The sequence below is a fragment of the Sphaerodactylus townsendi genome, linkage group LG11, assembly GCF_021028975.2.
Source record: "Sphaerodactylus townsendi isolate TG3544 linkage group LG11, MPM_Stown_v2.3, whole genome shotgun sequence".
NCBI classification, from domain to species: Eukaryota; Metazoa; Chordata; class Lepidosauria; order Squamata; family Sphaerodactylidae; genus Sphaerodactylus; species Sphaerodactylus townsendi.
In genome coordinates, this window is record NC_059435.1 from 50,990,658 (window position 1) to 51,017,739 (window position 27,082).

At 40.1% G+C, this 27,082-nt stretch overlaps 1 protein-coding gene across 1 annotated transcript in view; it reads right to left on the reverse strand.

Annotated features, from left to right (window-relative positions):
- Window positions 1-13,401: 13,401 nt before the first annotated feature.
- Window positions 13,402-27,082, reverse strand: part of VPS50 (VPS50 subunit of EARP/GARPII complex) — a 96,411-nt gene continuing 82,730 nt past the window's right edge. The window contains exons 23-28 of the mRNA XM_048511067.1: window positions 24,646-24,794; window positions 23,098-23,194; window positions 22,796-22,954; window positions 21,644-21,765; window positions 18,070-18,259; window positions 13,402-14,106 (exon numbers count right to left, since the gene is read on the reverse strand). Of these exons, the coding sequence (XP_048367024.1) occupies window positions 13,987-14,106; window positions 18,070-18,259; window positions 21,644-21,765; window positions 22,796-22,954; window positions 23,098-23,194; window positions 24,646-24,794 (837 nt within the window). The 3' untranslated portion in view covers window positions 13,402-13,986. The remainder of the gene's footprint in view (window positions 14,107-18,069; window positions 18,260-21,643; window positions 21,766-22,795; window positions 22,955-23,097; window positions 23,195-24,645; window positions 24,795-27,082) is intronic.

Below are 27,082 nucleotides of genomic sequence, written 5' to 3' on the forward strand. Positions count from 1 at the left end.
GGGATTTTTTTTGTAAAGCGGAGTGAAACACAATGAAGCCAAAAAAGCAGAACAGATTGAATCAAGGAGATGATTGCTGTGAATTGTATAAAAATAGCTGCATGATAGTATTGAGCTGAGAGCAAGGATTTGCTTCATTGGAGCTGCTTTCACTCGTTGCTGAAAGGGAATAGATTAGAACATTTGGCAGGAAAGATGGAACACCAGTTGATGACAGCACATCCAGGGAAGTAAACAGTGGTCCCCTCTCAGCAAACCTCTCCAAATGGAGGCAATGGAGACCATTAATACTTGACTGTATGACTTCTGTAGCTGTAAGTAGCTGGGACCAACTCTCCTTGCAGTCATGCTTGACCTCAGTATTTTTTTACCAGCATCACTTGGTGATAGTAGCACCTCTGTTCAAAGGCCAGACCAGGATCTAGAGCCAGAGAGAAACCAACTTATTCAAAAGCACAGCAGCAAGTGACAAATGGGAGAGAAATATCACAGTTTCTCATTTTTAAAAAAGATCCTAATATCTTCCCTGCCAAGCTTCACAATCTCTCTCAGCCTCACTAGAAAAGTAACAAGGATTAATCTTATTTCATCCTCATCCATCTAAAATGAATCAAGACAGGCTTCCCTCACCTTAAGCAACGGAAAAGGATACAGTCTAATGGGTGATTGATGGCATGCTTTAGGCAAGTAAAAACATGCACAACTGAATTGTGAGGCATGTTCTTTTAAAATAAAAACTTACTCTTTGGGGAATTAAAGAGACTCTATATTATAATGAGAAAAAACACATTTTGAATCTATGTGTGACACTCCTTCTACCCAGTATTACCCAGTCACCACCCTGCCATCTTGCCATGAGCCTGTGACCTACCTAAGCCTCAGAAATGGAAGCACAAGGGGTTCTATTACACTGTTCCTCCATTCCACAGGCAGCAGATCCTGCAACCTTAAGCTAACCCTGCTTCTCCTCCCTGACGATCATCAAGAGCCTGCCTTTTAACTCTTTTGTCTCCACTCCTTCCCTACTGGCATCCATTCCTGGGCTGGGTTCCACCCTAGTTGGTACCTTGGCCAAACCTGGGTCCAAGAGGCCAGTGACCTTCTTCCCCTTGCCTACCCCAATTTCTTTACCTTTCTCTGCCTCCTGCCTCCTCACAACCAGGCAGGATAGTGAAAAGGGAGGATTATTGGGACTCCAGACCTCTTCTACCTTGCAGCAAGTCCACTCTTCCATTGCCTCTAGCAAGCTCAACCTTTTGACTGGACTGTCTACTGCTGGAGCCAGCCCCTGGGACGTTATTCCTGCCCCTGCCAAACCAGGGCCTGCCCACAAGTCCCAACCTTAGTGCTTCAGCCTCTGCCTTACTGGGAAGAACATACCCAGATAACACGTCAGTTACATGAGCAGGAGAAGCAGCCCCCAATCCAGAGCTATCTCCAGAAACTATGAAATTGTTTTTTCCAGACAAAGATTTCACCCACACTCCGTGACTGAATCATATTGATAAGAACTGTCTGTGCTGGATAGGAGCAAAGGTCCATCTAGTACACCATTCTGCATCCAGCAGGTCCAGGTATATTTCTCTGGGACATTAACAAGCCTAGCCAGAAGGCCAAAAGCCAGTTTGTTATCGATGTTTGCTACTCCAGGATATACAGAGGCTAGGCTAACACTGATAATTGTTGCTGACAGGTCCTCCCTCATTAGGTTATAGAAATTTTGAAACAGTATTGAAGAGGTAGTGCTAACATTGCTGCTGCAGCCACATAACATCCTCAACTAATTGATCCCACAAATGGTATCCCACAGAAGCAGGGTAATATCTGAAGTAGAAACCCATATAAGATAGCAGAGGCCATTTTCATAATAAAAAGAAGAAGCTAGTTCTTCTAATCACAAAGATCTTCTGTTGCAATCTCCTGCTACTCCCTACTTCAGCACTACCATTGGGTGGATTTGTAATTGGTTGACTGAGCAAACCCAAAGGGTGCTCACTGATGGCCTCATCTTCATCCTAAGTAGAAGTAACTAGTGGGGTGCCACAGGGTTCTGTCCTAGGTCCAGTGCCATTCAACATTTTTATAAATTACTTGTTATGATGGAACAGAGGGCAGTACAGTAAACCTTTATTAGGCATAAATAATTCTGCATACAGTATGTTTGTATGAACAGAGGGCAGGCTAATAAAATTTGCAGATGACACCAAATTAGGAGGGGTAGCTAATACCCCAGAAGACAGGATCAGGACATGTGAAAGGGATCTGGGAAGCCGAACATGAGTCAATAGTTTGATGTGGCAGCTAAGAAAGTCAGTGCAGTTCTGGACTGCATTAATAGGAGTACAATGTCTAGATTGAAGGACATAATAGCATTTCTCTATTCCGCAGTCTCTAGATGAATGGGGCCCCTGAAGACATTTATAATGCCATTTGCCACAGCTGCTGTGTAAAGTGAGTTGGGTCCAGAAAAACCAGACCCAACTAATTTTTTTCCACAGCTACACAGCAGTTGTGTGGAACTGCACTTTAAAGGGAAACCTCGACCTGATTGATTGTAAAAGGTAACCTATTGTTTGGCCCTTAAGGCAAATCTCACATGTACCAGCAGCAAGAGAGCTGTCCAGCAGGATTAAGAGAAGGATTCAGGTCACAGCAACTGAAGCCCGTTATACTTGGAACTCTTATCTTGGGGCTCCTCACTGTACAGAGGGGTTGTAATGGCGTCTCCTTGCATTTCTCCGTTTACATGTGAGGAAGCTTCCTGCTGTTTGCTATGCAGCTTATCTGCAGAACTCTCCCAGGTCACTTTTCTTGGTTCTCTTAACTCCACCCATCAACTCTTTCTTAAAGGCACACGGATTGCTGGCTTTTAAAAAAAACTCTTTAAATTACTGTTACATCAATATTGCTGTTATTGCAATTTTATCAATATTGCAGCCCTTTGCCAAAATAATGCATTTTATTCTAGAGTTTACATGACATAATCTTCTTCAAGCTATGGGTGATGTTCCTGCTGAGAATGAGGTCAGTTTCCAAGCAACCCTCCTAAGTAACAGCAGGCACAAACTCTTCAAAAGGATGAAGAAAAGCAATGGAATAGCTGGAGTTGCACGTGACAGTCTTTAGCAAGGTGGTTAAAACTGTCGAGAGAAAAGGGTTTTTTAGATGGCTTTGACACCCTGTATCCTTTGCCCTAATGCTGCAACAACTCTACACACAAGTACCATATTTTATGGAGACCCAAGGTCTGCACGTAGCAGCAGGACAAAAACAGTAATTCAGCAAAGAAAGACACCTTGAGAAGCAGGAAAAAGAAATGAGGAGGCAAGAGCAAAAAAGATCCAAGAAGAAAAGCAAACAATGATATTGGGGAATGGGGGGAAAGGTGGAAAATATTATTTGCTTAACAGAGGAAAAGGTGAGAAGAGATGAGAATATAAATGTGGGTAATGAGCCTTGGAGTGCAGAGTGGTAGGCTGCAGTACTGCCATCAAAGCTCTGCTCGTGACGTCAGTTCAATCCCATAGGAAGTCGGTTTCAGATAGCCCTCTCAAGGATGATTCAGCCTTCTATCTATCCAAGATTGGTAAAGTGAGTACCCAGCTTGCTGGGGTTAAAGTGTAGCTACTTGGGGAAGGCAATGGCAAATCACCTCATAGAACAAAGTCTGCCCAGTAAACATTGTGATGTGATGTCACCCGATAGGTCAGCAATGACCTGATGCTTTCAGAGGGAATTAGCTGCACATTTAATATTTCTAAAAACAGAACATGCATTCATATGTCTTGACAGCATTCATAATGTGTGGCCCAAAGGGATTTAAAGCATTTTTTTAAAGCAACAATTGCTGAACCAAGATAAAAAGCAACCTCTGCAGAAAATGGATGGAGGAGGATAGAATTAAAATCAGGGTTCTCCAAAGATCTAAAACTGAAACCAGACAGTGGGGCCCCAGAAGAACTGTGAGAGTGGAAAGTTTCAAACTGCTCTCAAATGCCTCAAAGATTGATTAAACAAAATTGATTTACTAAATTTCTCCAACAGTGCCCTCTTGGTCCCATTATTTATTGGAGCCTTTTTCTAATGTCCCAGAGGAATGTTTTAGAAAATATGTGAGAACAGGAAATTTTCCATGAGCAAAGAGAGCCACAACTGATGCATTAGATTAGAATAATCTCTACAAAGCATATTTAATCTTTTAATTGCTATATTTGAAAAGAAAGAGAACACCAATGCTGTATTCTGAAATTTGTTTAAAATTTGATTTATTGCAAGTGAAAGAAAAATACAACCATCATAAAAAAGAGCATATTATAATGGATTTGACTCTGAATGTGAACTGATGTGCATTTCCAGGCAACACAATAAAAAGAGATTTGTCAGCTTTCAGGTTACCTTGCTCTTGGAAAACATAATGGCAAGACAGAAATTTAAACCTCTCTTTTTTACCCCAGAAAAGCAAATTCATTCTTTTCATAGGACAATGTGGCATGATCACATTTTCTTTCCATTACACAGAATAATTCAGTGCCGTGACATTTTAAGAAGACAAGGCCCACAAAAGAGCAGGCACTACACATCCCTTTTTGTAAATGACCTTACAATCATACCTAAACCTGAAGGACTGGAGTGCTGCTTGAATGATTGCTACATGAAATAAAAAAGTTGTGATCTACTCCCCCTGCCACAAAAGGACATTACAAAAACACCTTTTTCCTGCACCTTCCAGAGTTCACCCACTATTTCTCTTTTATTTGCCCAGACATAGATGAGCAAGATTTGTATTACCATTGAAGATCTGCAGACCTGATGGGGTGTTTCAGGTCCTGTCTAGGATATTCATCTTTTGTGAACAGGCAACTCTGACATTTTAAGATGCTTTGAAGAATTAGAGGAATTTCAGACTGGAAGACTATTTCCTGGAGATTACAATGTGCACTCATAAAGCGCTGCTCCTTCATTATGTCTGAAAGATATGAATTGACTCCTGGAAATTGTTCTGGCAATAGTTAAGTACTGCAAGAAAAACACCCACCAAATGCCCCCCCCCCCCAATATATTAGAGATAGAAATGACATGGTGAATACAACTCCTGTTTTAGATTATCTGGGACTGAATCTGGGACTTTCCACATGCAGAGCATAGCCTTTCCCACAAATCAATTTTATGCTAGGTTCTAGGGCAGCGGTGGCGAACCTATGGCATAGGTGCCAGAGGTGGCACTCAGTCCTTTCTGTGGGCACACGTGCACAGAGTTTGTTGTGGGGGGGAGCGGAAAATCACCCCACACACACACATACATCTAGGCTGGCCTGGGCATGATCCTTTACCTGGGAGTAAGCTTGGTTGCTGGCAATGGAGCATGCTTCTGAGTAAACCCACCTAGGGTCGTGATTCACCCATTTGAAGTGTTGCATGGTTGCTTCACTAAGCTTACTCCTGAGTAATGCGCGCCTCAGAGTCAACAGTTTTTTCTAAACTAAAACCTCAGTATTCAAGTCAAATTGCCGTGTTGGCACTTTGCGATAAATAAGTGGGTTTTGGGTTGCAATTTGGGCACTCGGTCTCGAAAAGGTTCACCATCACTGTTCTAGGGCTATATTATCCATAAAGTGGAGTAGACTGACACTTAGGGGCCCCACTATGGGACTAGGGGCCCTTCAAGTTGTTGTTGTTGTTGTTATTGTTGAGGCACTGTAATCAGCACCATAGGACTTCAATACAATCTGCATTGTAGCAATATGTGTACATATGTATTCATCCATATATATACTTTCATAAGAATACTATCTATCTATCTATCATCTATCTATCTATCTATCTATCTATCTATCTATCTATCTATCTATCTATCTATCTATCTATCTATCTATCTATCTATCTATCTATCTATCTATCTATCTATCTATCTATCTATCTATTCACACACACACACACACACCCCTTAATGCCATACTGCTTACCAGTTCAATTTTTGTCAATATCTATGTTCCAGTATTCAGACAAGAGTAATAAAAGGTAGGAGATGCTTCATTTAAATTCACAGCTACAATTTCACCTATTTTAGCCCATTTCTGTGAAATGTTTATTGGTGTAAAATTCTCCACTTACCTGTGTAATGTTATAGAATCCGTATGATCCCTTTTTGTACTCAGTGGTGGTGGGGAGACTAATAGCATGCTAGCATCAGGGATGTGATGTCATGCCACCTCCTCCCTTATTACACCTGCATGAGTAATAGAGTCTAGCTATGGCCTCAATCGTGTGTGCTTGAACATTCCCATGAGGTATTGGAAACTGTAGTGGGGTGAAAGATTGAAGTGCCGAAGGGGGTCCGGCGTACCTGAAAGCCTGGGGGCCTGGCCATGTCCCCTCGTCCTGACGGAGAGACGCAGGAAGACGGGGTAAGTTTTAAAAACAAAAGCAGCACACCTCATGCAGAGACACCGCCATGGGGACGCGGGAGCACCAGGGATGCAAACGCACAACTGTGTGAACAGGCCCAGGCTGGCACCAGTATCATGTACGCTGGCGCTCCTGTGCAGAAACAGCCTAGTATTATTTCAACAGGATAACACAAGACATAAATCAGTTTATGTAACAAGAATCATTCACTCCGATCAGCAGGCAAGAATACTGTCAAACAAAGTTAAAGTTTTGCCCTCCAAATTGTTCTTATGAAATCTCCATTGTCTCACGATCCAGATTTTAATTACATGGTTAATTTCATGCTGACACAGATTCTGTATTTTCTTTAAAGTCAATTCAAGTCTTGACAATGATTCATTAAGACTCAGGAAGATTTTAATAATGCACATAATTTACTTCTTCAAGGTGCAATGAATATTAAAAATTAGTCCTGATGAAATGCAAATCAAGCATTTGAAACTCTTCGAGCCACCTACTTAAATCTGAGCAGCTCCCCAAGTCAAATTAGATTATTAACTAAATCCAGTTGCCAGAACCAGGGTGCCAGAGCAAGGAACATTTTCATTTCTGGGCATAAATTCCAGAGGAATAACAATGTGAATAGTGAAACAGAAAAGATCAAGCTATTATTATTGTCATCATTATTATTATTATTATTGTTGTTGTTGTTGTTGTTGTTGTTGTTGTTGATGATGATGATAATTAATTTATTAATTTATTAATTAAATTTAATAGACCACCCACCCCCAAAGGGCTCTGGGTGGTGTACAGTAAAACCAATCAACACAAAGCATTCCATCAGGCAGGGATCAGGGCTGTAAAGCCCCTGGCCCAGGGACAGACTAGCTGCATCACTGAGAGACTGGGGACCACCAGCAAATTTGCCCCTACTGAACACCAAAGGCCGAGTTGGGGTATATGGGCCGAGTTGGGACATTTAGTCCATAGCAGAGATCTTTGTGTGCAGAGGTCACAGGTTCAAATTCTGGCAACTTAAATTAAAAGTAGCAGAAGACTTTCGTCTACCAGAGAGCTACTGTCATCCAAAATACAAGTACTGAGCCAGAGACCAACGATCTTCTTTGGTAAGCTTTACATCTGCATTGAAACTTAAAAGTTAAAATTTACTATTTTTGTGGATAAATTTTTGCGGATTACAGGCCAGAGAATAAAATGGACTCTGGTTTATGAAACACACACTACAGTAATGCTGCTAGTCAATGGCTGTTTCTGCACAAGTCATTTTTTAAATGTTTTAGATTCTTGCAAATGACTTTTTTTTTCACGTTCACCCCCTTGAAACAATTCCTGGCCATCATTTTTAGTTTTCCCTGTTTTTGCCAATGTGTGGCCAAATCAGTGCTTCTATACATCGTAGCCTCAGGCTGCAATTCTGAGTCTTCTGTAGTCAATGCTGTGAAGATTAAGCCCCCCCACTCCCCAAATCACAAAAACACTCCGAAATGATCCAAAAACAGGGTAAGGGTCTTTTGCGGGCAAGGAGTGAGCTCACAAAATGGTGCCAATGAGCCAGTGCAGGGAAGGCAGAGAGACATGGGAAATATCTTAAAGGGACAGCACAAGCAAATGAAGCCTTTTAAAAAATGTTTCAGTCAAAAGAATGACTTAAAAAGAAGATGGCATTTACAATATTTTTGGGGCTGCAAATACAGTGTTTTGGCGAAAAAACAATGCTGAACTCCTTGGATGGAACATTTTATTTCCTGCCCCAAAACGTTCTAAAGTGCCTGTGGGGAAAAGATGCTACAAGAGTTTTTGGAGTTCATTTTGAACTACATTATCCTACAAACAATGTCTGAAAGAAAAGGGAACATTTTTTTTCAAAAAAGATTCTCAGTGGATATGCCCAAGTCACTGGCTTGCCAAAAGCAGCTCTATGGATCTTGGCTAACCAAATCGGCATACTTGAAATACCCAAAATTCTAGTTGCTACCTTGTATTCAAAATGCTCCTCTCTCTTGAAACCCAAGTCTTATGGAATTCCTAGTAAGCTACTTCTGCTTCTCTTCCTGTTATGAATGCTATCCAGATATGAGCCCTACATTTTAAAGATGAATGCAATTTTGTTTTTGTTTTTGCACCATTAGATACTTTCAAAACTGAATAATTGCCTCACGGACTCATATAAGCATGCCTGGAACAGTAATCAAAGCATTCCCACTGCCAACAAAGGCTTACATTCTTTATGCAAGTGCTTTAAAAAGAAGATATACATCACTTCTTTTAGCATATTTATTGCAAAAGGCATTGGCTGCCACAATGTCTTCAGGAGCAAAAATAAAACTGTATTTATTTAAAATATTTATACCCTGCATTCTTACATTAATGATTCTAAGGCAGCTAAAAATGCCAAAATAAAACCTTTGGGAATAGACTGAAGTAAAAAAAAAATCCTACAGTGGGTAAGGGAATAATCCTTGTCAGGTCTACTCAAAAGTAAGTCCCATGTTATTCAATGGACTGACACCTACAGCCAGTGGTGGGATTCAAAAATTTTAGTAACAGGTTCCAATGGTGGTGGGATTCAAACAGTGGCGTAGCGCCAATGGGACTGGGCGGGGCATGACGGGGGCGTGGCCAGGCATTCTGGAACGGGGCATTCCTGGGCAGGGCTGTGGCAAGGACGCAGGGTGCTTGCGCCCCAGGTGCAGTTCCCCTTCGCCTCACCTCTAGATTCAAATAATGACTATTTAAAGTATTAAAAAAGCAATATACTGAGAGGTAGTGTATTATTTCTTTTTTATATAATTATATTGATTGATTTTAAATAATAACCTAAGTAAGGAGAGAAACCAAAAACTGTTTACAATTGTTAACATCTTACAAACATATCTAATTGTCTATCTCTCTCAACCCCCCCAACTAAAACATCCTATATTGCCTCCCTCCTTCCCATATTTCCCTCCCTCCCTACTTTCTACTTCCCCTTCAGATTCCTATAACTACTTTATCTATTCCACTTGAAAGAAAACTAACAGAGAGAGGGATCCAACACCCTTAATCAAAAAGAGTAGTTTAAACTACTCTCTTTCCAATATAAATTTCAAGGGGAAAAAAGAAACTGAAAAATCTTTACCTATAATACTTTCCCAACCTTTATACCAATGAACAAAAAAAATTAGAATTACTATATATTGTATTATTTCATACAGTTCATACACACAGTTGGGTGCCATGGGGGGCAGGGGGCCCGCAGGGGGTCTGGGGGGGCAATTTTGCATCCCCCACTTGATGAGATTTGTTGCACCCAGGGACAGAGATTACCCCCTTGTCCCTAGTGGAGTTAATCATTAATAACCAGTTCTCCGAACTGAGAAAATTTTAGTAACCGGTTCTACCGAATAGGTGCGAATAGGCTGCATCCCACCTCTGCCTACAGCTCTGAAAACCATAATTCAAATCAAAATCTTTTCACGAATAGTTTTGTATAAAATGAGCTACAGAAAACTCCAGAAGGTTTTGCTCTGGTTGAAATATTTGAAGTCTTACATCTCAGCAGATATTAGCGGCTCAGGACAGCAGAGTCGCTCATGTTCAGCTAACTCACAGCGCTGATCTATTTCTAGGCTTTGAGAAGAAAGCAAATGAAAAAAAAGGTTAAATGGGCCATAGCTCCTTTCAAAGCACGCCTGCAGACAATCACATCAAAGAAATGGCAAAAAAAGTTTGCAGCCTAGTCCTAAACTTGGTTAGACATAAACTGACTTTAGGTTCAATAGAACATCTTTCTGTGTATTTTCAGTGTGCTGGTTTTGGGGAGGGCAGAGGAGTATGATAAAAGGATACATTAGAAAGTCTCTACGTTCCACTCTTTCATGCCTTTTGTATATTGCTTCCTCAAACTGTTACTTTTTCAATGCAGCCTAACGGAAGAAGAAGAAGAGAACAGTTTGGATTTATATCCCCCCTTTCTCTCCTGTAGGAGACTCAAAGGGGCTTTCAATCTCCTTGCCCTTTCCCCCTCACAACAAACACCCTGTGAGGTGGGTGGGGCTGAGAGAGCTCCGAAAAGCTGTGACTAGCCCAAGGTCACCCAGCTGGTGTGTGTGGGAGTGCACAGGCTAATCTGAATTCCCCAGATAAGCCTCCACAACTCAAGCGGCGGAGCTGGGAATCAAACCCAGTTCCTCCAGACCAGAATGCACCTGCTCTTAGCCACTGCTCTTAGCCACTATGCCACTGCTGTTCGTAACAGTACCATGGAACCATACAGCAAGTCAGATTGGGTTCCACAATGATATCCCTGTCATTGCCTTTGTTCTGAAGGGACGATGGAGACAAGGGAGCACATGCAGTTAACTAAGGATACCAAGGTGATATTCCATGACTTGCTACACTGGTGGTTTCATTACCCAACATTACCCAACTGTGCGTAAGAGTTATCCATTGATCCCGTTCTAGTCATACCTGGTTGGGTCAGAATGTAGATGAGGAATTGAAGATAAGCAGTATTTAGATGAACATTCCATTGAAAGCTGAGATTTCGCTTACATATATCCAGATAAGGACACCATCCATCTCTGATCCATTAATTCCAGCAATATGAGAATTTTGATATGCACCCTTGCCAGTATTCTATCCTATCTAGTCAAATGCATGTGAAGAGACTGGGGTTAAGAAACTCCCATTCTTTTTGCTGAAATGGGATGAGGGTCACAGAGAAAATATTTACCTTACAGAAGGACATTTACTGGATTGCTTTTAGCCCTCAGTTCTGAAGCAACTAAAAACTGCATTCTCAGCAGTGGCATAGTGGAGGAACCGGGTTTGATTCCCAGCTCTGCTGCCTGAGCTGTGGAGGCTTATCTGGGGAATTCAGATTAGCCTGTACACTCCAACACACACCAGCTGGGTAACCTAGTCAGTTCTTCTAAGCTCTCTCAGCCCCACCTAACTCACAGGGTGTTTGTTGTGAGGGGGGAAGGGAAAGGAGTTTGTAAGCTTCTTTGAGTCACCTTGCAGGAGAGAAAGGGGGGATATAAATCCAACTCTTCTTCTTCTTTTATGCTATGTAAACACATCCATTCTTCTACATCAAACAAGTATGCTTTCCTCTTGTGCATAATAAATCCTAATTTTACCTACAGAGTCTTCTGGGATGACTGCTGACTTGCTTGCCAGTAGGGGCTTTTCAGCTTTGATAAGTAGGTTGTAGCTAACCCCCTTGGCTGGGCAAATTGAGGAGTCTTCCTGCAGTAGAGGTGGTTCTCCCAATACCAGAAGGCTTCTGAGTGGGAGGTGGGTGAATAAAACCCTTTGACATGAAAGGAGGAACTTACACAGCTATGAACTGGAAAATACTCCAAAATCATTCCAAGTGAGCATCAGGTCTTCCAATTGTCAAGAATATATATCTGCCAGTCTCTTAATTGTAGTTGACTTGAATGGGATTGATGCACACTTTTTTCTATCAAACTTAAAACCCACTTTTAGCTCCAATTGTATAAATCAGAGTTTTCTATTTCCTAACATTGGATACTACAGAAGTCTTAAGGTTCTTCTGTTCTGATGATTTTTTTAAAAAAATTGCAGTTTTCTTTGTTCTGATTTTCAGTTCGGAGTGAAATGGAATATACTGTAGTTGACAAAATAATCTGCTTGATTCTGCCTCTGCGCAACTTTGCCAAGAGCGAATGAACCATTACCTCATTAGTCACTTTCCCATTGAATTCTAGAACAACATTCTGGGCCCACTGAAGCCAAGGGTAACATTTCCACCAGCAACTGGGCTGCCATTCAGCCTTGCTAAGTTTATGTACTTAGAGCCTCTTCTCATGATCTTTAGGTAAATGGAGGGCGCCAAAAATCTGCCTGGAATCATTGCCCACAGACATATCAAGGTGGTTTTCACAGATGGAATTGGTCTTTTTGCATAGTATTACATTCTGCTTCCAGGCAGAAAACAAATTATTGCAGCAATTCTAAGCGTGTTTTAGGGGTCACAACGCATGACAGTCATATGATCTATCTTTCAGTTTCACCTGCTATAAAAAGTACTCCCTGTGATTTGATTGTAAGGATATTTTATATAAAACACTGATCAACCTATAGAACCACGTATTAAATGTACAGAGGACTTCCTGAAAATGGAGACACCACAAGCAATGATTTGATCCCGTTGTCAACCACTTATTAGTGTGCAATTGTTAATTTGGTTATTTCTTGTATTTGTATCCCAGTTATTGTCTAGAGAGCCCAGAACAGCTTCCATGTAGTTCTCAGCTGATCTCTCTATAAGCACCAAACATGTAATGTCTTCATAAAATCCAATACATTTATATGCTACCTTTCCACAAGGCAGCTTACATTTCACCACATTGACAAAAATGAAAGTAGGTTTGTTTTTCTGAAAGACAAAATCACAATCCCACAACCTAAAATGAAAGATTTAAATCTAAAGAAATGCAAGCAAGAGGGCAGTCCAATCCAGATTGGGGGAGGGGGGGTGCAAAAAGGCTGTGGGAGAGGTGCCAGGCTGTACCGATATATTCACCCCCTCCATCAGTGCAAGGGCCCCCCCAACTGCAGAAAAAGCAGCAGAGATGCAAGTAGCCAGCTGCCCTTCAGCTCTGCAGTGGTGAACCCAGAAGTCCAGGCTGCCATGGAATAATGCTGGGGGGTGGGGAGAGTGGGCATAGGCTGGGCTGTTCCCAGGTCTGGTTCCCACCCCTTTGGACTTACACTGCACAAAAATGTGGCATAAACCACTGGCAGCAGTGGGGAAATTTGGGCAGTGGAAGGGATTTCACATTTTCCCCCTTCTGTGCCACTCAAAGCCCCTTTGAAGGCAGTGCAGTGCTGAAAAGTATGTAGAGATTGGGCTGAAGGCCCTTCCAACCAACTTATGGTGAACATTTTAGTGTTCACATACAGCCAGAGCATATGGAAGAGTTTTAAAAATGAATCAGAGAATACATAAACGATCAAAATCAGATCACATACACCACACACTAGTGTATATTGTTTATTACGTTTCCCATAATTTGTGGTCAATCGTTTTGACAAGACAGAATTCATTTTGAAATGAACTTACATTTAAAAGTACATAGGAAGGCAACGGGGCTTAAACATGACAGTAATGTTTTACTGATGCATACACTCTTAAAGGACATGCACAATTCATAATCTGAGGTCCTCTGTACAAAGCTCTCTTTCAAAATATTGGTTTGTAACAAAGGGAGTTCTTAACATTGAAGGAAAGTCTACAAAAACAGTAGTTCCTTCACAAAAGTAAAAACATAAAACCACCAACTAAATATATTATCTCAGTGAACTTCCTCCTACATTTGATTTAGCCATATAATACACAATTAAGGAAAATATACAGTCAAAAGTGGTGCAATAGTGCCCTCTTGGTCATAAATAAAAGCAGGAAAAAGAGACATTATAAAAATTGTATTTGAGAAGACCACACACTGATTCGGGAGTGTTTCCAAAGCCAACAGCAAAGGATGCACACATTTTCATCTAACCATCAGTAGTCCATTCACATTAACAGATGGCCGAAATAATCATAAGACTAGATACTTGCTCCAATTATCTTTTAGGCCTGTCTGTGTCATCAATAGCTGCTAATAGTTTCTGTCTTGCTTTCTTGTTGATGTGCGATCCCAGACAAACACTCACCAGATTGTTCAATTGCTTGGTAGAATATTCCTGGCCAAAAAGAAAGGAAATAATTTTAGATTTAAGCAACCAGAAAAGTCAACCGAAAAAATACGATTATTATATTTTCAACTAGCCTTGAGAAGAAGGGAAAACAATTCAGCAAGAGGTGTGTTAAGAAGATTGACATAATTTTAAATCTCTCAGAACAAAGGACTTTGATTATAGCAAATATATATATATATTTGCTGTATCATATATATATTCTGTATCATATATCCAATATGATACAGAAAAAGAACAAGTGAATGTATGATTAAATGGATGCAAAACTTTAAGAAGATACCTTTTCGACAGCAGGAATCTTTATGGACAAAGGGAATAAAACCTATAGCCTGTCAAACTTTAAGAGAAAACTGGTATGAGATGTTCTATCATTGGTATAATGACACTAAGAATATGTTAGAAATGTAAAGAAGTTGATGGCTCCTTTCACATGTGGGGGTCCTGAAGTAAAGTGAAAAAAAATTAGAGAGCAATATGTGCGAAAATGCAAAAAAAAATATCAACTGATTATGGATGCTAAGGCTATGTTCCCAGGTATATTACCAAAGAATATTTCAAGAAATTATTTCAGCATTTAACAGCAGCTGCTACAGTGGTATTTGCAACCAAATGGAAAACAGAAGAATGCCCTAGCTTAGAGAATTGGGAATATAAATCAAGAAAATATGCAATAATGACGAAACTAAAGAATTAAGTTAACAAGAGGCCTAATCAAGAATTCCAAGATAAACGGATAATGTAATTCTTATATTATTCATAAATGAAAAAGTCATGAAGTAAAATACTGTTGATGTGATATGTTTAAATAATAAAAATAGTTTGCTTAGGCTTAGAACTAAAAGAATTGTACTGGAAAAAAAGGTTTTAAAATAGAATGGAAAAGCATATCAAACAAGAAAATAGATTGAAAACATTAACAGTCATAATATATTATTAATAATAACTATATTATTAATGTTTTTAAATATCTTCTTGTTGAGTATTTTTATGCTTTTATAGACTATTATTTGTATAATTATGTTGGCTTTTAAGTTTGCAGAATTGTAATTAATTTAGATCCATTCTGTTTATATTATTTCTATTCTTGTTTCATACTATTTTATATAGATGTTTCTATTTGTTATTAATAAAAATAAAAAAGAGTCTAGGAAAAAGAGAGGGTAAAAATTCATTTTTCACTACACACAAAACCACAAGTATGGCAGGTTATAATGGAAATTACTTAAAGCTTGAGTCATGTGCCAGACAGAATGCAATTTTGTGAAAGTTTAAATATCTTAGGGCTCATGAAATTTTATTTTCCACTCTTTGGAGGAAGATATGAAAAACTGTGTAAGATTGAAAATAACTATGAAAACAGACACTTAAAAACGCTGTTTCAACAAATCTGTTTTTAGGACCCTTGCTCGCATTTCTGATTTAGCTTTACGTAAAGGATTGGAGAACAAATTAGCAACATTATACTGGATCAAAAGAAATACAAAATTTGTAATTGCAAAAAACCCCAAAAGTTGGAAAAATGATTGGAAACAGCTGCCCATGCAAACCGAGTTCTACCTTTAGACACTGCCAGCACATCCGAATGATTAATAGAGGTAAAGGCTAACAGCTTTTAACATTTCTTTCGTGCTACGAAGAAGGGTGAAAATGTGAAAACTATCCAAGAAAAGCAACAGTGTAGCTAGAGAGAAACAGAGGGTGATCCAGAATTACAAATTCAGTGTGGCATTTTGGAAGTTTTTATATTGCAACCATCCATAGTTCCAGCTCATGATGGCACTGACTATGCCTTTTTTACTTATGTTGTTTACAAAATGCAACAGTCATGTATAAAATAGGTTCCAAAATAGCAACACACAAACCCATCTAACATAGCTATTTTAAGTTCTGGCACAAGGTATTTATATGATTTGTGGACAGTGTGGTGCAGTGTGTGTTTATCCCTGCTTTGAAGACTTCTTTATTATTCCGGTTTCATCTTTGTAAAAAGTTGGCAAACATCGGGAGTAAGATTTTGCAGCTTAATTTTAAATATTTTTTGTAGCCCAATGATTAATTGGTGACCTTGTAATGGCTGTGCGCTTTGTTCCTCAGATGTCTCATCAAGTGAGAAAAACTAAACACAGCTCTGGCACATCCAGTTCATTTTGTTTCCAAGGCTTCCTGATGCAGCATATGGTATTGCTCCCCAGACTATTACCACCCAGAATATTCCACCACTTACTGCTAATCAATGACACTTCTACTGCATGATCAAAGCAGCATCAAATTATTAGCCTCCAAGTTTGCCTGAATGGTGACAAGCTATGGTTGGTAGGAAACTGGCCATTCTGTTCTTCTGGTTGATCACATTACTTTAAAAATATTTTTGATCAGCCACGGAATAGAATCTAGTATTTCTGTGTGCTAAGTTCAACAGGAAAGACTCTGCTGAAAGTCCACCTCTAACAAAAATGGTTCAGGCAGCAGGGCCTCCCCGCCCATGACGCAAAATGTACTTCCCAAAGAGTTCTAATAATTTAAACTTAGCCATATAGAAGAGAGCATATGGAATTCCTTTTCCTTATAAAATTTAATTATATAGAAGGATATAGAAAGCAATAAGAAAGGTTTTAAAAAAATAAGAAGCCATACATAAAAGAATAAAAGTTATTAAAGCTGTCAAAAATGCTTTGCAATTTTTTACTGGAGACAAGATTCTTGGAATCCATGATGTTGTTTTTGTACTATTATAATTGTATTTTTTTCTTTTCTTTCTTTTCTTTTTCTGTATTTGTCTTTCTACATTTTTTAAAAAAAATTCAATAAATATTATGAGAATTACAAAAAAGAAATTTGAAGAGATTTTTATTGTGGCTTGTGGAGGTTTGTGGTTTGTGGGTCACACCAGGTTTCTGTACTTATGTTTTTGGATGCTTTAATATCAAAACTGTAATAAGACTGTGCAACCCATACCAGATTACTGTAACAGAACACAGTAGAGTTAATTTCTTACAGATACATTATTTTTATCCTTAATTTCTTACTGATAGTTTATATCAACAGTGTCAAAATTCTGAAGTGAATATTAATTGTTTAATAGTGTAACTGAAAATCCCCTACTTGTGACAAAACAGCCAGGAATAATGCAGAGTAGTTCCTAATGGGCCTTTTCCTTACCACCATAGATTGATAAAACTGCATAAAACTGGAATCTTGCTGTTACCTAATTGAAAAGCAGCACCAACCCCCCCTGGAGTTTATAATAATGGGCCCAAAGCATTTCAGACATAAACACTTTATTTAGCAGCATGTGCTATTCTGGCCAACTAAAGAAGTACCACCTTCACTGTAAAAGTTTTAGATGAGACTGCGAAAGAAAGGTTTTACATCAAATGGGGGGAAGTGAGGAAGATCTTGCAAGCCAGCAGCAGCTGAGTTCTATGTAGGCAAAGTTTGTTTTCCTCTCCTTGCAGGTATTAAACAGGAGTCAGAAGTGCAAGAACCAAAGGGTTCTTGGCTGCAAAACTCGTGGCTCACAGCCTGCAGCCCGTGTGGTCAATTCGGATGGGCTTGGGATGTGCTTGTCTTGTTACACTGTATTATTCATCTAAACTGGTAAATTGCATGTTGGCACTTTTGTATCATCTTCTTTGAGTCCCTTCAGAGGCAAAGTAAATAAACAAAATCTCAATAAGCTGTTTCCTGTGATGACTATTCCTCCCTGTTGGCTGACAACCCAAGATCACAGTATCAGTACAATAGATAGTTTATGTGGCATACCACTATCAATGGAAATTATATGTTCAATCGAGCTCAGAGTGGCAAATAGCATCCACCTTTGTGACAATTTAAGTTAATGTTGGGTGGGGGATTAGATTAGCGGACTGCATTTCTACTTTTGCATTAGTACATTCTTCCCTCTTCTGCACTCCAATCCAGCATGAAAAGTCAAAGAGCAGTCCTTACCCTGTGCTCCTTGATCCAGCGTTCCATGTCGTTTTCAGTCAGATAATAAGCTTTGATGTAGGTCTCAACAAATTCCTTATCTGGAATTGGTCTAATATCCGTGAGCTTTTCCAGTTTCATTAAAAACTGCTGGAAGTCCAGCTGCATCAAGGCACGGCCCTCGTTGCTGCACTTCTTGACATTAGCATAACTAGCAGATAAGCAAGACAGGAGCAGATAAGCAACAAATAAAGTCACACGCTCAATGCTTTGTTTGACAACTGCCTTGATACTCCAATCTATTCCAAAATTTATGACAGTATGTAGGAGGAAGCTAAAAGGTTTTAAGGAAATCTCTGCATACTATTTTGTGACTGAGATATTTACAAAGGCAGGTCTTCTAAGCTGACTGATACAAGTTTGTTCTGCATATATTCTCCTCAACAGGTCAAACCAGCTCATGGGGAAGGCGGACCATGACCACTGCCCCTCTTCATAGTACTGCAATCCTCTCTTTCTAAAAAGCTATTTTGAAAGCTCTCTTTGGCTAAAGAGTGATCCTGACCTCCCATGTCATCTCTACCTTGACCGCAATCAGTTTGGAACAGGCATAGTCTAGCTTTCCAATGAGCGTCAAAGAAATGAAGCTGACATGAATCCAGACATTCTACAATACTATTAAATACTCTCACATGGATAAAAAGCTGTGAGCCGATACAGGAAGCAGCCTAAAAGACTGTTGCAGCTATTCCTGCGCAGCAAAATCAAGAGGGAAGAGATGTCGCTAATAAGGCAATACTGCATGCATGCAGTACTTATTTGCTAAGCCTCCGTTCAAGGATTCCACCACCCCCTCCCCCATGTCAGATGCTGAACAGTCAACAGACATACACAGTATGATTATTATAGGGGTGGGAACAGAACCTCTGGCCTTGAGGTGATGAACAGGCTGCAGTATATCTGACTGACTCTATCCAAATAGGAGTGTAGCTACAAAAAAATGGAACCCAGGACAAGGTAAGATACCAACACTACACCTGGACAAGCCATGCAGCATGGCAAAGACTCCACAGTCATGAGAAAACACTCTCAAAGATTCCTGCTGAGATTTCTTCCTCCCCACCTCCATCAATCCTAACAGACACTTATATCTAGGGTGGAAACTCCACTGAACCCAGAGACAACCATTCCTGAGCAAACATGCTCAAACAGGGTGCATTATGGGCCAGCAGACAGGAAGGCAAGCAAGTCAGAGTGTACACTGTGCTCATCTCACTGCAGAGGGGCATTTCTGATGGGGTGGGGGTGGGGGGGCATTTCCCTAGGGGAATCAGTCCTTCTAAGCCTTCTGTTAGATTTTTCATTAGTCATCCATGTTACACACCTTGGTAGGAAAGCAATGCATATAAACTGGTGGAAAGTCCCATCAAGTTGTAGTCATGATGCTGTAGAGTTTTCAAGGCATGTGGCATGCAGAGATAGATGGTTTGCCATTGCCTGCCTCTGTTTAACTTCCTTGAGCCCCCTTGGGGATCTCCCATCCAATACTAACTGGAACTGACCCTGAAATCTGATGAGATAAGGCTAGACTGGACCTTCAGTGTCAACGCTGCACACACCCTCCAGGGAACAGTATTCAGAAGCAGCCATCTCAAGAGGTGGGGGACGAGAAAGAGTTGGTTGGCCCCAGACAGTTATCATGAATAGGGCAACCCTGACAGAGGCAATGGACAACTGGGCCAGGGATCACAGCCCCCAGTGGGGCAGGGGGAAGGCAGCCAGGCCAGCCAAGACCACAATAGGCACAAACAATGGTGATTTATCTGGACTGCAATATTATGCTCTAAGGAGCATTTATGTTTCAGATTTTTTTCTAATACATAACCTCGTAATTATTACATACATTTTTTTCTGATACTCAACCTCATAATTGTTATGTGCAAATAACTGCTCTCAAGAATTACTTCTCCACAACAGGTAGATTAGTCTCTCTTCTTCATGGAGAATGACGATAAGCTTCCTGGTTTGGAAAACTCCAATCAGACAGCAAACTGCTGCAGTGGCATCTTAGTACAAATGCCTGAACAAACTGGAGTTTGCCCTTCTTGTAAACCAGGATTCTAAAACATGGTTTAATTCCAAATTGTGGGGACGAAACAGATTTCCACTTGTGAAGTTTTCATCTTGTTTGTGTTGGAAGTGGGGGACTTTATGTTGTCTCTTAGACATAGACTTCACAAGTGTCAGGACCTGTGTACAGACTGGTCAAGACGTTTATATCCCTTCCCTTTTAATGCTCTACTACTGCCCTTTTAATGTGCAGGCTGCTACTGTCAGAGATTCTTCCTTTCAGCTAACACCTTCCCTGTCTTTCTATCTCCATCTTGCAAGCGTAAGGGTAGTACTTGGTTCATATCCATCCATCCTAATTTAGCTTTCATTTAGAATGCTGCCTCAATACTGTCTAGAATGGAGTTCCTTGCACTCCTATCAGTCTGAATGCAGACATGTCTGAATGTGTTCAATTCTCCAGTGAGAGACATGGGTGTCTGATCCTGGCCTTTAATGTGTAAATGATAATTGATAAACTAATAATATCAACTGTACAAATTCTGCTCATTCCTAAATAGCTTTCCTCAGCATATCATGGCTGTGTTGCGTTATGTTGATGCACCGAGAAAGCAGACAGAAGGACTTCAGGCAAAAACTGTAATGGCTGCAGTCTTTAATTATAACCTATTACTTAATTAACAGTAATTAAGAATTAATTGAATTATAATTTCATAATTGCAAGTGGGGGGGGGGGCAAGTGGCAATTCTTTAACTGTGTCTCTATTTGGTCCAGAGGAAACTGGGAGCCCTCCTTTCCCTCTTATAGTCTATATACTTAGTTGTTGTTGGGGAAGGAGAGCACAGCACAAGGCCAGGCAGTCTCAACCCTCTCCCTCCCACCAGCAGACTCACCATGGGAAGGAGCAGCCAGTCATGGAAGAAAAGGTGACCTGGCAGGGGAGGCAGGCAGCCAACTCTGCACAACCTCCCCATCCCTCTCCTCTTGTATGCACTGGCTAAACATGGCACCTCCACCTGCCTGTGGCTCCAATCTGGGCTCCTGCTGTGGTGGGCAACTCCTCAGGGCTCTCTCCAAGTGAAAAAGTGAGGAAGTGTCCACCAAGCGCCTCAATGAGGAAGTCTCTGGCTTCCCCCAGCCACTGCTTGAAGGTGCTGTGCCTGCACCACTATCCTCTCCTCTCCTCTGTGCCTGGCCCCAAGCAGAGGGTGGGTGGCTACCTGAGGCAGGCAGACAGAGGCCAAAGAAATGATGAGGGTACAGGAGGAAGAGGTAGCAGGCAGTAGCTATGCTTCAGCTCCTAGCTCCTGGGTGGGGGGTGAAGGAGGAGGCGGCCAACAACTCCCCCCATGTGATCTCTTTAAGTTGTGCCCAGGGCTTGTGCCCCTGGATCCCCCTCACGATGCCTTTGTATCCAGTTAGGCCACATACTTCATACTTCATGTTATCACAAGAAAAGAGTAGCAATAAATCATATGCAACAAGGCGAGCTTTATCTTTAGAAGAAGATAACAGTGCCCCTACCCTTCTACAAGAGTTCGATTGGCTAATCGTATACAGTGCTCCCAAAGAATATTTGACACTGGCAATGGAATACGGACTCTTCTAGATACTTCATTCAGCTTCCCGTTGAACTGTTCAAATTCCTAGTAATGTATAAAACGTATATTAGTTAGCGCTGCATACACCTACCTAGTAATCAAAAGCATAACTGTGCAGAAAGTGCAGAAAGCAAAGGTAAGAAATATGCCTGCTACAAGTATGCTGATTTCACACCACCTAGTAAATCTACATTATTAACCGTGATATGCTCATCTTAAGCTTTTATGATGCCATAACATCATGCCATAACATGATGCCAAAAACAAGCATATGCAACTAAAGCTCTATTTCAACATAAGGAGCCCACTTTTCGTTTTCCTTACGTTCAGTTAAGCATTAAAATTAGAAGCATTACCCTGGAATCACATAGTACCAGATGAAACTGACAAATATAGTAACTTGCAAAGTTGACGGAAATAATTCACACATCTGTTCAACTTGTCTAAGAAATTTAGTGAAAATAAAAGCCTTATAAGATTAACATTTGTAACTAGTCTAAGCACACCGGGGTTCTGTACAAGGACACAGAATCATATATTAAATAGAAACTAGAGAAAGGAAATGATAATACATCTTTACTCAAGGTCAGTCTGACCAGGTCCTGGCAAAGTTGACTATTTATCAATTTGCAGTTGGCTCCTTTTCCTCTTCATATGATAGGTTTTTCAAATTTCCAAGAGTGCCAGACTTTTCAAATGCCATTATTCAACAGAAAGTCCAACTCACAATCTGAAGTGGACTCCTGTGAAAAACAGATTTCAACACTCGTTGCTACCCTGTCCCTCACAGGTCAAACCACTATCTTTGATACCTCATTCATTCTCCTCTTAAAATGCTGCTAAACTTTTCGATGTAATAATGAATATACCAAACAGGTTAATTTTGTTTCTGCCTCTGACATACTTACCACAGAACTGCACATAGCAGATAGGAGGGGAAATGTAGCTAATTTTCAACACTGTCTAAAGTAAAACTGCTCAAGATTAAGCCTATTGATTTCAACAGGTTTAGGCTAATCCAACTCTGCACAGAATTACACTGCTGTAAACATTGCAGGAAGAAAAAAGTATTTACCTTTAAAAGTGAATCTACATAAATATTATGCTGGGACATGATTTCCTTCACATCCCATTTCACATTGGCCATAAGGAGCAGCATCTGTTCATAATCAATTGCTTTAGCAGCTACAATCCAGTAAATAGGTTTGCGCAACTCACTGGCTGTCGATACTGTCTGGAACAGGTAAAAGAGAATTATTTTTTTCTAATCTGCATCATGCCATGAACAAATTGCACAAGATATTATCAGGCTGTACATGGAAGTGAATTATTCCTGTGCTTTGGAAATAACACTGGAGATTTGCACAGAATCCTTACCTGAGAGTAGAACTGCTGAAGAAAAGGTTTCTTGGCTGGAGGCATTACTGCATCGAGATGAGGCTGAAGGAATTCAAACTGCTCGGCTAAAAATACTCTGAGAAACAACACAGAAAATCCATTGTCACCAGGTACAGTCTTTCACAGGCTGACTCTCATGTGGCTGACAAAGGAAACACTTTGGAAAAAGAATAGTTTAAGCTCTTTTAGTACAGATTTATATTTTATTACAGGAGGAAACAGCAACACATGCTGGCAAACCTCCCAGTGGTGTTAGTTAGAGTTATTTTCTGATTTCTCTGAATTACAAGATCACCCTTTTTCCATACACCCAAATCTGTACAACCATATACTGAAGGACAGAACTGATAAAATCGAGACAAGTTTTACAAAGGAAAAGCAACAGCTGGCAATGCAAGCCCCAACTTGTGGTCTGCAATGGAAGAACATGCTTGAAGGTATCCTCCATCATCAATGGAAGAACATGTGTGAAGGTATTATCACTAGGCCTCGAGTAACATTCAAGCATATTTCTCTTATCTACATGCTGTGGTAAAGGATGGCTGAATGCACACTTTTCTGTGTCTGGGAGATTCTGCTAGCTTTACTCTTTTCTTCTTTTCCAGGTTAGAGGGATCCAAGATGTGTTCAAAATACAAATATCAGAGGAAAAAGAAGAAAAGTTTGGATTTCTACCCCCTTTTTCTCTCCTGTAAGCCACTCAAGGTGGCTTATAAGCTCCTTTCCCCACAACAAATACCTTGTGAGGCAGATGGGGCTGAGAGAGTTCCAAAGAACTGTGACTAGCCCAAGGTCACCCAGCAGGAATGCAGGAGTGGAGAAACACATCTGGTTCACCAGATAAGCTTCTGCCACTGAGGTGGAGGAGTGGGGAATCAAACCTGGTTCTCCAGATTAGAATCCACCTCCTCTTTACCTCTACACCATGCTGGCTCTCAAGCTGGAAGAAGCCTATGAATTTCAGAGTAACCCTGCAGATGCATCTTTTTGGGTTTTCTTCACAACAGGTGCTCAGAGCCATTAGGCATAACTTTGCATTTGCAGGTATGGAAGAGCAAAGTGGCTCTTTTGCCTTCTGATTTTCCCTCTCTGTTTGAAGGGTTTGGAATTTGCTAAGAAACTTGCGTACACTTTATTTTGTACTCTGTAATATAGCATCTTTTGAATCCATATGCTTTTATACAGTCATTCTGTTACTTATCGCATACCTTAAAATATTAACTGTATTCCGGTATTTTTGTCTTCTTTCAATTAGAATTAGCACAGTGTTAATCTTGATACAATTAAATCATTGGAGGGTCCAACCCGCTCTCCCCCCACAACAAACACTGGTGGTTGTAAAAACTTGGCTATTTAACTATTTGGGGAGATTATCACCCCTTAACAAAGCTGTTCCTTGCACAGATAATAGTGGAACTTTGTTGCTCAGATGACATAATGGATAAAAGACTATCAGTATAGAAAATCTACCCTTATTAACCAATCCTGCAGCACCTTTCCACAAATGGTTTACAAGTGTCAACGTACAAGGATTCTGTGGCCACCACCCTCTCTGCCAAGCCATACAGAGAGCTGCCAGAGGTCAGAATGACGAGATGACTGAGATGTGGGCTTGGAACTTTCTCTTTTCTTTCTTCAGCGCCAGTAAGAGTCCCAGTGGCATCAGAGGACATCTCCTGCAAAGAGAGGGTGGGAAAGGAGACTAACTGAATATGATGAGACAAGCTAACAAATTAACGGTATAAGAAATTGGCCGGTTTCATTTCTATTCAGCTGAAATTCAACTGGAACACAGACCCTCAAAGGATCACAAGCGAGACATTTCTACAGCCCATTTTAGTTTCCAGTGGACTGATTATCTGACCCCAAGAACTCACACACTTCAGTGGGCTTCTAAGGCATCGAGGCCTGAGATTTTCAGAAGCATAATTAATAAGACAGTTCCTTATCTCCAGAGGTAGCAAAGCACGCTCATAGCTACAAGCAAGGAGAAAGTTTATCCTACTTGATTCCGACCCTGCAGCTATTTTACAGATAACAAAACAATCCATTTTTCTAGTCCATGGTTTTATTAAATTTCACCAGCACAAGCACATAGCATATAAATTATTTTAGTAATAACCACATGGCCTTATTCAGTAGGATTTTCTATTTCAATTGGTGGCATTTAGTTTTATTCACATAAATCCCTACAGGAAATGGGTGGAAGATTCATCATGCACTAGCATTTTCAGTTGGTCCCCAATGCTTGAAATAAGAAAATAAGTTTTAATAAAGAAGAAAGTATTATCAGCAAGTCACAAGAAACTTCCAAGGTAACAAAACAAAAGCAATAGGAATAAACAAAATTCTGTCACAACATTTGTAATAAACATTACTCTAAAGGGTAACTGGATGATTTACAATGCGGTTGACTATATCAAAATCTGACCACAGTTCTATTTATATGATGGACAAAAAAACTTTATTGGCATATAAAACATACCAGGCAACCATGATCAAGCCATAAGCAAAACTAACAACAAGCCATAACCACAAATTACCAAAAGAACAAGTGAACGACAATTTATCTCCCAGTCTTATCTTGACGCAGCTTTTTGACATCACACAACATTTATGCATAACATTAAATCTCTACGTTGGTTTGGATTTTTTAGATGGTAAAAATATGTAGCAGTATAGTCTGCATGAAGTGGTATCATTAATCTCAGAAGGAAGCAAGTCTTATTGGCTGCACAATTAAGATTTTGTGCTTTGATCTCAAAGATTTTGCATTTTATTTTACAGAAGGCTGCAGATGCTGAGAGATTAAAAAGAGAGTCAGTGGGTATTCCAAGGCATCTAATTTTTTCCTCGATAGCAGGAAGTCAGTTTGAGACATTCTGACAGCATTTGATAAATGAGGCTAAGCGGATCAGAATTATTGTGTATTTCCAACCAATACCCGATAGCTGCAAGTCATGCCTTTGATTCCAACAGACCCTGCCCAGTTTCCAAATATAGTCACATACAGTGCACATCTCAGCATCCCAAAAATTTTCCACTTGAGACTGAATTTGTTCCAGGAAATGGTTAAAAGCACCAATCCACAACAGAATTTGGTACAGCAATTGTGCACCTATTTTAGCATTAAAAACTTTTAATGCAGAGGACACATATTGGTTTCCGGTATGAAAAAAAAATGTGCAACGGCGAAGGCATTACGGTAGTTTTGGCCATGTTTATTGCTGACTTATGATGAGAAGTCCAAGATGCGTTATATTGGAAATGTATGCCTAGATATTTAAAATGCCTGATTCGTTCTATTCTATTCCCGTTCATTTATCAATTATAGGATTTCCAGGTTTTTGAAAAGACAAGGACTTTTGATTTCTCATAGTTCAGTTCCAATTGATTTGTCGTGCAGTACTCAAAGCAACAATTCGGTAAGCGTTTAAAACCCAGTTGCAAAGAAGACAGCAAAACTGCATCATCAGCATAAAGTAATAGGGGAACATGAACAGATCCTAAACAAGAATTATGACCATCAACTTTAGATTTTAAAAGTACAAAATCATTTAAGAACAGATTAAACAAGGAAGGAGCCAAAATACAACCCAGCTTGACTCCTTTATTAATAAGAACTTTTTGAGTTAGCTTCCCTGTCATGGAGTATTTAATTTGACAACTTGTAGAGGTATGTAGCTTTTTATTAGGAATAAACACCTCTTATCTGTAATTCAAATTTGCTAGCTGATTCCACAAGAGTTCCTTTGGAATAGCATCAAAGGCACCTTTTAAATCCAGAAAGGCTATATACAACTTAGACCTCGCTCTTCTAGTATATTTATTAACCAAGTGGGATAAAACCATATAGTGGTCCAGGGCAGTTTTTGGTTCACAGAAGCCCGTTTGCTCCAGAACCAATATTCTCTGGTGGAACATCCAAAATGTTAATGTGGATAACAGATGTTTGGCATAAAGC